The sequence below is a fragment of the Rhinichthys klamathensis genome, unplaced genomic scaffold, assembly GCF_029890125.1.
Source record: "Rhinichthys klamathensis goyatoka isolate OS25496 unplaced genomic scaffold, OSU_Roscu_1.1 h1tg000053l_1, whole genome shotgun sequence".
Classification (NCBI taxonomy): Eukaryota; Metazoa; Chordata; class Actinopteri; order Cypriniformes; family Leuciscidae; genus Rhinichthys; species Rhinichthys klamathensis.
The window spans coordinates 3,562,395-3,577,423 of record NW_026606598.1 but is presented as its reverse complement, the minus strand read 5'-3'; the positions used below and the strand labels follow the sequence as shown (position 1 = coordinate 3,577,423).

Genomic DNA, 15,029 nt, shown 5'->3' with positions numbered 1-15,029 from the left:
AGCTTCCAAAAAAAGATGGCTGACACTATGTGTACATTCTGTGAGTGAGAGCCCACCCTCTATGGGCGGGTTGAGAGCATGCGGGACAGCCCCTACTACTGGCTGTAGTCTTTAGCCTCGGGCCAAAAAATCCTCCGATGACGCAAAATGACGATTTTTGCGTCATCGGAGGATTTTTTCCAGACAAAAAATACATAAATCTCTCGTCTCAGGGGGATATGAGGGTGGAAAGCATGGTAATTCGAAAATACTACAGGTTTTCTACTAATACAAAGCTTAATGCTAAATCCTGAAGTATCCCTTTAAGGTGAAGCTGCATCCAGTGTAGATTATAATGGGATCTATTTGCTTTTGACGTGTCGCGCCACTCGTGTCTGGTATAGACACGGTGTAAAAAGTAAAAAGTAAGGTTTTAATCAAAGTACTCACTGTTTCTAAACTTACTATAGTAAAATAATTTTGCACTTTCTGATGAATATTACAGCAATGCAAGAGTCGGTAGTGAATAAGTCTCTAACTGACTGCAGCTGTAGTTCTGACCCAACGGTGACATAATGGACAGACTGACTCTGAGTATCTCAGCTGGTTTGAACATTACCCTTCTGTAAAATCTGACTAAAACCAGCTAAAGATGGTAGCTGGAACATGGTCCAAGCTGGTTTATGGGGTTGACCAGATGGACTACCAGCTGGCAGGGAGAAGGATGAGATGGTAATGGGCCCAACTGGAAAACCAGGTCACACAAACTTAAAGTGGTCAAGCTGGTTTTAAGAACATTGTAGCTGTTTACTGCAGGTTCAGGATGGGCTAAAATTCCAGTCAGGTAATGCGGGTCCAGCTAGTCAACCACCTAACAGTGTTTAAACCAGCTAATGACCAGACTATTGAAACCAGCTAACATGGTCCCATCTACCACCTAAAACTGGTTTTAGCTGGATATATTAGTATTGCTATTCACATTCCCATCTACTGTTAATGGAAACCTAAAGCTCACATGTAAGATTAACATCAGTATTCTTTACTGATGAGTGAAGAGACACCTCAGAAATAGAGCCAAACACATTCCCCTGACATTTCCTCACAGGGGTCTATGGTTATGCAAATCATGCATTTCCCTTTCCTCTCCTGCTGTTTGATCAGGCCTGAACTCTGGAAGCAAATGTCAGCGTCTTTCCTTCTGCATGAAACAGGGCAACTTTCTAGTCTTGTTATGACAGATACACATAAGCCAACTTTTCCCCTGACACATCAGCTTAAAATAAAGGTTATAATACAACATCTGAGGACCTTCAACATCAGGCACAGTTAGAATTAGAGCAAAGCTTGTCACAAAGCCTGTGGAATTCATGTTAAAAGCACCCATCACACACTTAAACATTATAAGAACATTTTTTGATCTGACAATAATTTTACAATGCTTGGCTAAATGATGCAGTGCATCAATAAATCTGAAATTTGGTTTCATAACTTTTTGAGAATTGCATTTTCAATTACGAACTATAATGGACAATATTATATTAATACCCGGCAATTTCTCATGTAAATGTGTTGGTAACACTTTACAATAAGGTTTAATTTGTTAACATTAGTTAACTACATATTAGCCAACATGGACTAACAATGAACAATTCTTCTACAGCATTTATTAATCGTAGTTGATGTTCATTTCACCATTTATTAATAATTTTTTTAAAATCAAAATGTGTTATTAGTTAATGCACTATGAACTAGCAATGAACAACTATTTTTATTAACTAACATTAACAAAAATAAATACATGTTGCCAGAAACTGTTAGTTCATGTTAGTTAATACATTAATGTTAACAAATGAGACCTTATTTTAGTGTTACCAATATGTTTTTTTTTTACACAGGTATGTAAACATGCAAACAAACTTATTGTCAGAACAAAGAATAATGATGGATTGAATGGATCAAAACACACTTGCTGACAATAGTCCTGGTATGATAGCATGTAGATATTATAATTGGTTTAGCATGTGGTTTACCAACAGAACTGGCTTAGACCTTATAATATGACCCTAAAGAGCTCGATGTTTGTCCAACATGCCTTTAGAAGCCATCAGTAAAAGCTTTTACTGTGGAAAAACAGACTGAGACTGTAATGTCCTTGAAATTGAGCAACTACATTCACACACCTTGAGCTTCACACGGACAGCCTAACAGGGCGGCTTTAAGGAAAGACAAACAATGTTAAACTATTAATAGAAAAGACCCTACAGTGAAATGCGGTGTGCTGAGAACTGGACAAACTGCTATGGGAACAATCTGAGAATAACATTTTAAGGGATAACTCACCCAAAATAAACATTCTGGCATAATTTAAAGAATGTGTCAGTGTTTTTGTTGTCCATGCAATGAAAGTCAATGGGGTCCAATGTCGCTTTAGCCACCTTTGACATTTATTGTCTGGACAAAAAAGAAACGGTTGAAACATTCTTCAAAAGTTCAGAAGAAGAAAGAAAGAAAGTCATACAGTTTTGGAACGACATGAGGGTAAACGATGATGAGTAAATGAAGATTTTCATTTTTGGGTGGAGTACCTCTTTAAATCTAGGGCTGTCAAAAATTACATGTAATTAAATATGTTTAAGTCCTTATTCGTTTTTAAATGATTTTAAGCCATTTATTCAATGTGACACTGCAAAAGTTCAATTTTAGTGTACAGATATTACTTAGTTTTCTTTCCTAAAAAGGAACCGATTGTATTAATTGCATCCAATATAAAAAAGATCTTATCTTAATTGTAATTACATTTTAAAATCCATTGACAGCACTTTTTAATTCATGTTTATCCAAATTATACAGTTACATCACTAGACAATACTAATAATTTGAGCAAACTGAAAAACTTTCAACATGAAGGTTGATCTTTCATTGCTCTTACACATGATTAGAAATAGGAATGTCAGATGTTTTGGCTTATGCTCTTCATTAGGGTTGTGGGATATGAAAACAAAAAATAATATCACAATATTTTTGTTTCAATATTGGTACTTGTCTGTATATATTTTTTTGGAAGCACCATATCTTAGTATAGTTGATATGTGACGGCGATGGTTATTTCTTTATGCCTTTTTTAACATTTTTGATGACATTTTTAACATTTTGGAATCTGCCATTGTTTTTCTATGTAAACACACGTGTAAACACGTCTTTAAATGTTGCGATCACGTCTTTTGCAGCATCTCGCCCGTTGACACGGCATCCTACACGACGCTCACCGTAAAAGTTCAAGTTTTTAACCGTCTCTAGACCTGTGCCTCATGTTTTTGACCTCAATAACACAATGCTCCCATTCTGTTTTGCTGCAACGATAGTTTGACAGGTCTAGCAAATTATCTGGCTCTATGATATACATCTTCTCTCCTGTATTCAAAATATTCCCAAACCACAGATGTTGATTTTATTTTTAGGGCACATTCTTATCCTGCCCTAAATTCACCATCCCTGTTTCAGTGATTTCCTATATGTCAGTAAACCAAATGTTCTGTTCTCGCACTAGATTTAGGCACGCTGCATTCAGATTGCACACTGAGGGGGCTGGCGGAAAAAAAACCCCACATGCTCATATCACGATTTTATTACGAATTCGATTAATCGCACAGCCCTACTCGTCTCTTCGTACATATTATTTTCATCCTAGGCCTTCAATAAAGGATGAGTTGAACCGTGAACCATGAGACACTTTTATCAATGTGCAAAGTCACACCACCCCAGGCTTGACAAACAACTTGCATCATGATCTTAGCTACTGTCTCAACTTTGGCTTACAAGGTCAAAATGAGCTCTGACAACCCAGATTACAAGTCACCCTGTCAAACGATTTCTACTTCTAACTGTAATGAGAGGAACCGGTTTGTGCATATGTGCAGAAACGGTATCCTCGAATATATTCCTCTCATCAGCTAGTTCAGTTTGATCATTATGGCTGAGTTATTGAGCATAATGAAATCAGACTGCGGCTGCTGCCAAGCTGTGACTGCTACCACAGTATCAGTCAAGCTTTGGAAGATTTCTCAAAACCTATGACGTGCAGGAAACAACCGATTTGGTTCAAACCTTTGCTCACAGTTACACAAGACAGATCATGTGAGAAGTCCAAAAGAAATCTGTGCATGTGTGCTTGCACAAAGGCATCTTTGTGTGTGTGTGTGTGTGTGTGTGTCAATGTTGGGACCTCAGAAAGAGAGAGAGGCTGTGGTCATGTGTGCTCGGATGAAGATTACTCTGTTCTGCATTTCAAAACACAACATTTCCTACGACTTCAATCGGATTAAATGGGCACAAAACTCCTCAGAAGACCCACAGACCGGAGAACATCTGTAGCAAAACCAACAGAATTTATGAATTTATGTTGATAATTATGATAAGCTCTGGACATTTTTACTCGATATGGATGAATCTAACAGCCAATCACACAGCAGAAATAAATACAACAACAGCTAGACAGTTAATGTCGCTAATACGTGATTTCTGGTTGTCTCTGTGTATCAGACGCTCACTGTGTTTTCAGCGTCTGCTGTCTCAATATTTGAGGAGTTAGGACATGAACACACAAACTCCATCTCCAGAGCTGCTTTGAGAGTCACTTCACAAGCTTTTCACCATTTCATTTGAGAAAAACTACCATCAAATAGTACACACCAAAAGATCTTCATGACAAACCGTCAAAATAAAGGTTCGGTTTAACTCCGGTCTCCGGGTCGGATTTTCTGCGAAATCCATCGAATGTGACGTGCAAGCGCGCTCCCGAGCCTCTCTCCTTTTTATATACAGTCTATGCGACGGCACTGCAGCGAACGACATGGAGTCTGATAACACCAAAAAACGACCTGCCTCCAGCACAACACACACTCCAACACAAACTCCACATAAATATAAAAAACAAAACAAAAATGTATTTGCTGAAGCTCGTCAGGCCAAACGTGAATCGGATCGACTTTAGGACGAAAACACGGATCAACATCGGCAGAGCGTTTGAATTATGGAGAGACCTCCGCTATTTTTGCTGTGCTGTGCTGTGCTGTGGCCCTCGGGTGGACACCTGAAGGAAGAAGGAAAAGAGGCCGCCCAAAAACAACATGGCGGAGAATGGTGGAACTGGAACGAAACGGTGCAGGCTGGAACACGTGGAACACAGCACGACGTGCAGCTGCAAACCGAACCCAATGGAGGAGTGATGTCCAAGCCTTGTGTGGCTCCGGGCACGGAGAGAATTAAGTAAGTTAAGTTCCGCTATTTTTACTGTGATAAATTACAAGTTTTCAGATATGCTGAAATAAATAATGGTAAACTGTAATGAAATGGCAAGGTAAACTACAACATATATGAGACATGAAATGAATACAAAAGACTGTTCCAGGATAACAAAAAATAGGTGCTTTAGGATGTAACTTTTATTTTATGTAGGCTACTAGATCTACTGTCTAACGTCACTCATCCCACTACGATCATATTGTTTATAATACACATTTCTAGACACGTTCAGTACAGTAATGTTACTTCCTACGATCTTACTGTTACACTGAAACTGTTCAGTCTGGTTCACTAACTGTTTTCGTTATCATATTATACATTCACCGATGTTGACATTGCTGATTGTGAAAGATACACAAATAGTTAGTGAAATGCCTTATGCTAGATAACACCACAAATGTAACGTTATCATGGTACGAGCATGGAGCATTAGTTCAACGTCAAGCTGATAAAAGTAGCCTATTATTGTAACGCTGCAGTGGGAGTTTACATGAGTTTCCAGCATGTTGTGTGATGCTTTCTCCGGTGTGTTGAAAGTCTCAGTGTGGCCGGTACTATGAGTGCTCGCTCTTGTGTTCGAGCACGCGCAAGAGCACGAGCGCTCTTGTAAAAATTGTTTGCAATCTTAAACATCACCGATAGAGGCCGCTAAAAAATACATATAGCACCTTTAATTGTTATATTTCATTTGATTACATTTTAAAAGCCTGATTAAATTGATAAAGTTGATATAAATTTGTATTAAATCATAAAACACAGAATCCCAAAAAATAAAATAAAATGGAAAACACAGAGTTTAGGAAAAAATAAAAATAGATTTCATGGAGCCCTAAATTGAAAGGTAGCTACTCTGTGGAGTTTAATTGTGATGTTTACATTCATTCTCAAGGTCTAACAAATAAGTGGAAAGCATTTCCTTCCCCATTAATGGTAAATGAATATCGTGTCGTGATAAATATCGATATCATATTTTTGGCCATATCGCCAGCCCTACGTCAAACATTTTTTCCATTCGAGAAGCTATATCACTCAGATATGCATCACAATAGGTAAGAAAAGACGATCGCAATTTATGCTTCCGGCCGACTTTAAGAAAACCAAATAGAGACAAACAACACACTGATTTGGAATGAGGAGCCAGTTTTACAGGACCATTTATCTGCTATGACCTCTAGTAACCTAATCAAAAACAACATGACAGGAAGATGACAAAACTGCAGTGACTCACCACCACATTTCCCAAACACACACATAAGAAGCTATCACTACTCGCTCAGATGAAGGATGGGAAAAGTTTCTTTCGAAATTTAAGAGGAACTTTTGGAAGTTCCAAGAAAGTTGGGTGTGATTCAAATGATTCCCATCTCTCTTTCTGTACATAAGGCTACTTTACTGACATCTGCTTGAGGTGAGCAGTTTGCCAGGGTGTCTGGTAGTCAGTCAGGACTTTCTGCTCTACCTTCTGCTCACCTCCATGAGTGATCTCTCAAGAATCCAGATTCAGTTCTCAAGAACTGCCAGATTCACATCTCTTCTCCAACCCAGATCTGGAAAAACAGCTCCACACCTGAGACGGGCCTCAATGCTTCCAGCACATAAAAACAACTTCCCTCACCTCCTTTTTAACACAATCACACACTTCCATTGTCTGCGAGAGGAAAGCCATCTCTCCTGATGTCCCCTCAGACTCTAGTGTGATCTTAAAACAACTTATGAGAGAATTTCCCACAACAGATCAGAACAACTAAACTTTCCCTTCAGCAAATGGTCTGTGCAGAATCAATAATATGGCAATAGATGTGAAAAACCTACAATACAAACAAATTAATTTGACAAACATTTGAAAATCTGAATGCATAGAGTATATATTTTTATTATTTACACTACTATTCAAAGGTTTGCCTATCCAAAGTTGCATTAAATCAAAAATACAGGAAAAACAGCAATATTGTGAAATAGTTTTACAATTTAAAGTAACTGTTTTCTATTTTAATATATTTTCAAATGTAATTTATTCTTATATGGCAATCTGAATTTTCAGCAGCCAATTAGTCCAGTCTTCAGTGTCACATGATCCTTCAGAAATCATTCTTATATGTGATTTGCTGCTCAAGATACATTGATCATTATCAATGTAGAAAACAGTTGTGCTGCTTAATATTTTTAATGGAGACCATGATGCATTTTTTTTATAAATAGAAAGTTCAAAAGAACAGCGTTTATTTGAAATGGTAATTATTGTAAATTACTTTAATGTCACATTTGACCAATTTAAAATCTGAATAAATTAAGTTATTCTAAAAAGACATTTACTGACCTCAAACTTTTGAATAGTAGTGATATTGTTATTTATAATGTTTTTGACATATTTTGCAGGTAAGACAGCAGTTATTGAAAGCAATCGTCAACATAATAAAACATTTCATCATATGCTAGAGTGGCAGAAAAATGCACCAAAATAAACAAATATGACAATAACCAAATGCTTTTCATCATTAAAAGCTAAAAGCACAAGCATGGATGTATAAATAGTCCTAACCTGCAAAATGATTCCTCCATAAAATATCAGCGATAGTCATTGGTGGGCCAGCGGCAGGGTGATGTTTACCTTTGTCATGGTCAGTCATAATCATGTCCATTAAGGAATTCTCCAAAGTTTGCAAGCTGAACGGGTCAAAGGGTCGATTCCGTTCCTGAAAGACAGAAGGAAGGGGTTAACGATGGTTTTAAGGTAAAGATGAGCCACAAAACCGCCATTTCAAATTAGTCCAGGGGTTAGAGCCCGTTTACACCTGGTATTAAGATGCGTTTTGGTCGATCGGATCACAAGTAGATGAGGGAGACACATTCCCGTTTACACCTGGTGTTTTAATCCGTCTCTTTTGTCCACTTTCAACAACTTCTGTCCTGATTTCTTCAAAGGGAGGGTTTATGGCCGAGTAAATGTATGGGCTTTTTCAGATCTTTCGATGTAATGGTCGAAATAAGCTCATGCAATTTACATGAACGCTCCCGTTGACGACGGGAAAACATACGGAGAGCATCAGCTTTTGTTTCTGCTCCGTGATGCAAGAGCAAGTGTGTGTTAGAAATCAGGAATGGTGAGAGAACATTGTGCTTGGAACGAAACTTGGGTCTCCAGCCGACAAAATTTAAAAAACATTTTGCTAGTGCGCTTCCCATTATGTTTACGCGTTAAGTCAGTAGGCGGAGAGTAGGTGGTCTTTTGTGGCTGGTTAAACACATTCGACCACATGAGCGTCTACACCACGAAAGCAATCCGGTTGAGTGCGTTTCGGACTACCTCTGGAAGTGGTCGAAAGTGGACAAGCTCAAAACATTTTAGACACTGTTTACACCTGTATTTAGTGTAGTCCACTTGTGATCCGATCGACAAAAATGCATCTTAATCCCAGGCGTAAACAGAGCCACAAACTGGATTAACTGGCTGAATCTGTAATCATCAAAATAAACTTGTGTGGAAACAACTCATTCATTGTGCTTCCAGTCCATGTAATATGTTGGACGTTGTATCTGGCAAATAAAACTAAAACTATTCAAAATTATTTTCAGCAATTGAAATAAAGCTGAAAAAAATATTAGATGAAAAAATTAAACTTGATAAAGTAGAAAATGAGAAATTTTACCTTGGGAGGTAACTGAAATAAGTTGATGTAGTAAAATCACTAAAACTGAAATACAAATAAAGCTTAAAAAAAATGGAGGAAAAAAAATGAAAAAAGCTATTTTTTTTAAGTTTTAGTTTACTTTTTTTAGTTAAAAAATATACAAATTAAGGATATTTTTTAATATTATTAAATAATATAATAATACATAAATAATACTAAAATAGCACAGGACTATAAATTACATTAAAGGAATAAGAAATTAAGAAATTAAACGAAATTGTGTGTAGACTTGTGACCAGAATATCTTTCTCTCAAAAAAAAATTCACAAACAAATGAAGTGGAGTATTCCTTGTATATATTTGCTTGAAAATGATCAAATCCAACCAAACTGGAGAGATTAATTCTTCCTCAAAAGTGCTATACGTTATAAAAGCAACTTTGTTTCCAGAGAGACTTCAATCTGTGTAAAGCCAGCCAACCCGACCGAAAATGGTGAGTTTAGTCAGCAGTCAGTTTCATCAGACGGTCGGTGAACAGACTGGGCATCCCGTCAGTTTGTAGCAAGTGTTTAAATTCACAGTAGGCTATATGATAACACATTGGAAATAATGACTCAGCATTATCTATTTTTTTATCAGAAGTGCTGTGAATTTTGAACTTTTGCTGTTCCACATGACTACTAAAGAAGATGGATAATATGCATCATCATCTCTACCTAAATGTTTCTCCTGCCCCCCTGCTAGTCAAACACAAATCAGATGAGATTGCCAGTCCACTGTGTGTGCAATTAAACAAGTTAAAGAGAACGAGCAAGAGAATAAAGGAAAAGTGAAAGAGAGAGTGAGCCGGTGAAAGTGTGCGGATGAATACGGCAGTGGGCAGAGGCCAACCGAGGGAAGCACATTGTTTGCACATCGAGCCTATTGTCACGCAACTGGCTGAGCATTCAAAAAGCGATATTTCCCCTCTCAGGTTCCAGATAAAAATCTGCCCACTTTGTGAAAAGCATGAGCAATCAAAACGCTGAGCTCCTCACTTCAGTCACTATCAGACACGAGCCACACATATTTCAGCATTAAACAACTACACACACACATGCCACATCTTGTTATTGTGGCAGCCTGCTTGCATACTGTATATATAGAACTAGAAACTACATACGTTCCTTCCTAAACCAGTAGTCTATCAAATAGGCCTATGTTACATTTGTTATATTTCTATTTTTTCTTTGGTTTAAAAAAAAAAAAAAAAAACACTTTACATTGTAACTCCAATGGATGCATCAAACTTCCTTGATTTGGTTTTTAATGATGGTATTGTATGCATTGAAGGAATTCATGCAGTGACGTACAATATCAGGAAACTGACAGCATTGTGGGCAAAACTGCACGAAATCAGACTCAAAATAACACTTGTCATGAGAAAAAAACTAGTGTTCAGCTAATACGGTAAGCGTTTGCCCAATGTTGAGTGGATTGGATATGTGTTCTATACAATGTGCATTCAAAACAAACACAACATTCACTAAAATATCTGAAAACAGAAAAGATCCATTTACAAGATGACCCTCACATGCACAAAGACAGTTCAAGTTAAAACAATTTAAAAAATAAATGCAAATAAAATTGCTCCTTTAATTGCTTCTCATGCCCAGTATTTTTGTCACAAATTTCGAAGTAGAGTTTAGCTAGTTTTTACTAAAGTTAGTAAAAGTGTACTCAGACGGTGTACATGACTCATCAAAAAATGAATGAGCATACATAATTAATTCCTGCCAATTATGAAGAAAAACATTGTATCGAACAGAGCAGAAGCAGTTAACACTTTTCAAATCTAAAGAATTAAGCTTTGTTAAAACAAAAATATCAATGCCCTCTATCTGAGAATATGCTACAATGTTTCCGTTCATGATAGCAGCGCAGGCCCCGCCCCCTCACTCAACAAGCACCAATCAGATTCGAGTGGTGTTTCCTTTAAACGCCCACAAACGAGCTGCAGGAGAGCCTCTGATGGGAATTTGAACCCTTCCACCTTACAATGACATTTATAGATACAGCTGGAAAATAATTCAAAACAACTCTTCCTTACAGTCAGAGAAATGTATTAGAGATACCAGACTTATTGGTATTTCTGTAAATTTTAAGTATAAAGAGTATACATAAAAAGAAGGGAATTTACTTTAGTCAAGTCCTTCAATACAAATAAAAACAATAAAATGACATTCATGTAAATAAAAAACTTCGCAGTTTTGTATTGTATTTAAATTGTTTTAGGATTATAATGATGCAATTTTATAAAGGTCTATTAATTATGATAAATATATGCCTATAAATTGTTTTATGACCATTGATACATTACATAGCCTTTATATATGCAGAAAGCCTATGACTACACATTTTATTTTATTCATATTTTGAGGCAATATGTCTATACTTTATCATGATGATATGTTGTCCAACTATTACGTATAAATTATATGATTTATGTCTAAAAAATACGTCAATAAATTTCGTTTTGTTTCTATGATGGATGATGCATTATTTACTGAATAATCTCACCTGAAATGGCAGCATGTTGTTGCTGTTGTCGGTTCTAAATGGTTCCGGAGGCTCTGAGATCATCCAGGGTTTCTGCATGGCCCCGGGTCTCTGGTATTTCGGAGGGGCGATGACATTGCTCGGGAAGGGCTTCTTCGTCGGGGAGATGGGGTTGAGCGGAGACGGGACGCCCAGCCCGAGCGCTCTCTGCCGCGGGTCTCTGCCGCTCCAGGGGTTCGCCGCGGAGCTCCACGCCGCGTTCTGGTGATTATTCCAGGCGGACGAAGAAGCGGACGACGCGGACACTTTATTGATGAGGGTCTGGTGGCTGTAGGGGTTCCTCTGGTTCACACTCATCGGTGATCTTCTCATCTGCGGAGAAAAACTACCTCCGAACACCGGGTTGACGTGATGGGGAAAGTTCTGAAAAAGCATCGTGCCGTTTACCGACGGAATCCCTTGGAAATAGCCCTCGTCCACAGTGTTTGTGGACCAAGTGCTGCCGAACGACGGTGAGAGAGAGGAATCCTGAGGGAAACCCAGACCCGGTAATACCGGAGACTCCATGGCGACCCGCTCGGAGTGACCGACGTGATTCTGCTCGTCCAGGATCGGAGGCTCGGAGGGGGTCGGGGTAGATGGAGGCTCTGTATTTGACGGGTCTTGGTGCTGGTAAGGCTGAGCTTTGCTTTTGTCCATCAGTAAATCATCCTGCATGTTTTGAGCTGAAACACAGATGATCAGTTATTATTGATCACACCGATCGGGCTGGGATTATTATTATTAATGAGCCCCTGATCAGCCATGTATCAGCGGCAGCAGCCCGGGATCTGTCTGCACTCCGGGTTTACTCATGTGTGTCCCAACACGACTAAAGGAGAAGAGCTCGGAGGTCACCGATATTCACCAATTTTCGCCACGTCTCGTTTTTCTCTCACCGGAACTCCAGACAGAAATGAGAAACTGATTCTTGTTCCTGTTTTTTTCTTTTCACAAGCCCCGCCCCTCAATTTGCATACGTCAATAAATACAGAAGCGTCCTTCAGCAAGGTTAACTGTTTTATTCACATAAATACACGAGGAAAATCGGTTTGCAGTTCACTTTTAAGAGTGTAGCTTGTGCCATAAGACTCCTCAATACATCCGACATGTGCAAAGACTTTTTCTACTAAAATACTAACGTGCAAGAGTTTCTCTGCTATTTTAAACATGTAAAACATGACTGGTGGTTCAATGCATCACACAAGTGCTGATACTTGATGTGAATCCCTATGCAATATAATGCATGTGCTTTAGTGCGTCAGACAATACTATTTGTTGTTCTGTAGCCTACTTTTACTCATTTACTCACCTTCAATTTGTTCCAAACCAATCCTGTATGATTTCTTTTCTTCTGCTGAACACAAAATAAGATATTTTGAATAATATGGGTAACCAAACAGTTGATGGGTCCCATTGAGTTCCAAATCAGAAACTGTTTACTGACATTCTTCAAAATATCTTCTTTTGTGTTTAACACAAGAAAGATAATCACACAAGTTTGGAACAACTTGAGGGCGAGTTATGATAACAGAATTTTCATTTTTGGGTTTACTATCCCTTTTAATGTCCATGATGTCTAAAATGTTATACTTGTCTATTGTAGCTAATGTATGCAGTGCAAATTGTTGTGTATCTTGTTTGTAATGCAGACTAAGCTATTTCTTGTGTATTTATACAATCAATAAGGTAGGCTTGTTACATATAAACACAAAATGCAAAGGGAAAAACATGTAGCCTACAGTTCTAAGCATAAGTTTGCAACATGTTTAGACATTTTGCTTGGATGGTGTACAACCGTCCATGGCACAGCTCAGCAACTAGGTTATATTTGCTGCAGGATCTTGGGTTACACCCATGCTGCACAAAACACACGCAACAGAAATCCCAATAACAGCTCTGGAAGTTTTTCCACTTCATCTGGCTGTATTACAAACATATCTGAGACATATCTCTATTTGGCACCCTTCAAGTAAAATAGCTATTTCGTCAAGCCAAGGGTTACCATTTCTGCAGCTATATACGCTGATAAGCAAAACGGATCGAACGAAAAGAGATTTTATTCAACAGTATGAAAAAGTACATCAATTTCAACATACCTCTTGAGGGTTTCTACGATGCCAAATATATTCCCATGAAAATCAGGCCGAGAATGCGACAGATTCAGCGAGCCTGATGGATTTATGAACTCAATCTTTAATCAAATTTTAATCAGAATAGACGATCGTAACAAGATGAAGAGCGTTTCTGCCAAATATTCCGTCCGTTAATCCTCGTTTCGCTGCATTAGAGCTGCATATTCAAGGTCATAATAGAAACCATCACACCAGAGCACGCGCTGACCAGCTAAATGACAGTAAATAAGACCGTCACAGCACATGCATGTATATTATAATGCATTTCAAAAATGCACCGGGTTATCGGAAAGGGAAAGAAATCAAATTCAACACTTTAATCCGCGCACACAACTCATATTAAACAGATAACATGCATCTGACGGATTGATTTTTTTTCTCTTTTGCTTGCTTTTTTCTTGCCGTACATGAATCAGACTTTACCTTGTCGTTCACCTTTTGGGATTCTGTAAATAAGACTATTCTGTTTGTCTCGCCTGGGTTTTGGTATGACAGATGAGCTGCCCTTCTGCAGTCGCCTCAACAGCTGATTGACTGCGGCGCATGGCTAATGCACTGAGGGATTATGGGAATTGTAGTTTTTTTTTTTTTGCTCACTTACAGCCATCGAACTCATGACGTTGCAAAGCTTACACTAACATGCAAATAACAGTATTTATCAGCCAGCTTTAGTCCAAATACATTATGCTTCAAAGTGTTTGGCTTTTAAATTGGCTACTAAATATATTATATTATTTATTTATTTTATTAAGTAAATTCATGAAGAATTAAGCACCCTTATGCTTAGGAGATATACCTACTACCTGATATAGAGTGTTGTTAAGCAACAAAAACAATCTGTTCTTGTTGCTTAACAACAAAAACAACAAAAACGTTGTGTTTTGCCTCATAGCTGTTCCTATATTGTGGCTTTTAGCATGGCAGAATGCTGTATTGAACAAAAAGAAGGACCAGATCTATTCATTTTATAACCCAATATTAAGCCAGATTTTGTGACACTGACAGTGTTTGCATGTGTAACAAAACTACATAAAAAATGACCTTCAAGTGATGAAAGAACAAAGTTTGAAGCATTCACATGGCCTTTCACATTGTCAGGTTTTTTGGCATAATCTATGTAAGATAGATTAAACTGTAAAATAGATTAAACTATGTAAGATAATAAACACAACAAAAGCATGCAAATCTGCTAGTGGCTCCATATTCACCCCTGTCATTTATTTATGAAATAGCCTATATGAACTAAAATTACAGCTTTATAAAATAATTTAATATGAAATACAGAAAATGCTTGTCAATTTAAGTCTCATTTGTAATAATGAACTCAATAAAAGAAACAAGTAAGGATCAAAACACCTCAGCAATACACTTTATAATTTCCTAACCAAATGCTATAAGAAATGGGAAA

General features: G+C 37.7%; 1 protein-coding gene across 6 annotated transcripts in view; it reads right to left on the bottom strand.

Moving 5' to 3' along the window:
* cpeb3 (cytoplasmic polyadenylation element binding protein 3) overlaps window positions 1–15,029 on the bottom strand; it is a 35,939-nt gene that overhangs the window by 20,679 nt on the left and 231 nt on the right. For 2 of the 6 annotated variants that reach the window (XM_056248220.1, XM_056248221.1), the window contains exons 2-3: window positions 11,469–12,172; window positions 7,820–7,973 (exon numbers count right to left, since the gene is read on the bottom strand). In XM_056248220.1, coding sequence (XP_056104195.1) covers window positions 7,820–7,973; window positions 11,469–12,172 — 858 coding nt within the window. Of the gene's footprint in view, window positions 1–7,819; window positions 7,974–11,468; window positions 12,173–13,585; window positions 14,002–14,044; window positions 14,156–15,029 lie in introns of those variants that run through there. The other 4 variants (XM_056248222.1, XM_056248223.1, XM_056248225.1 and 1 more) reach the window with 3 other exon arrangements.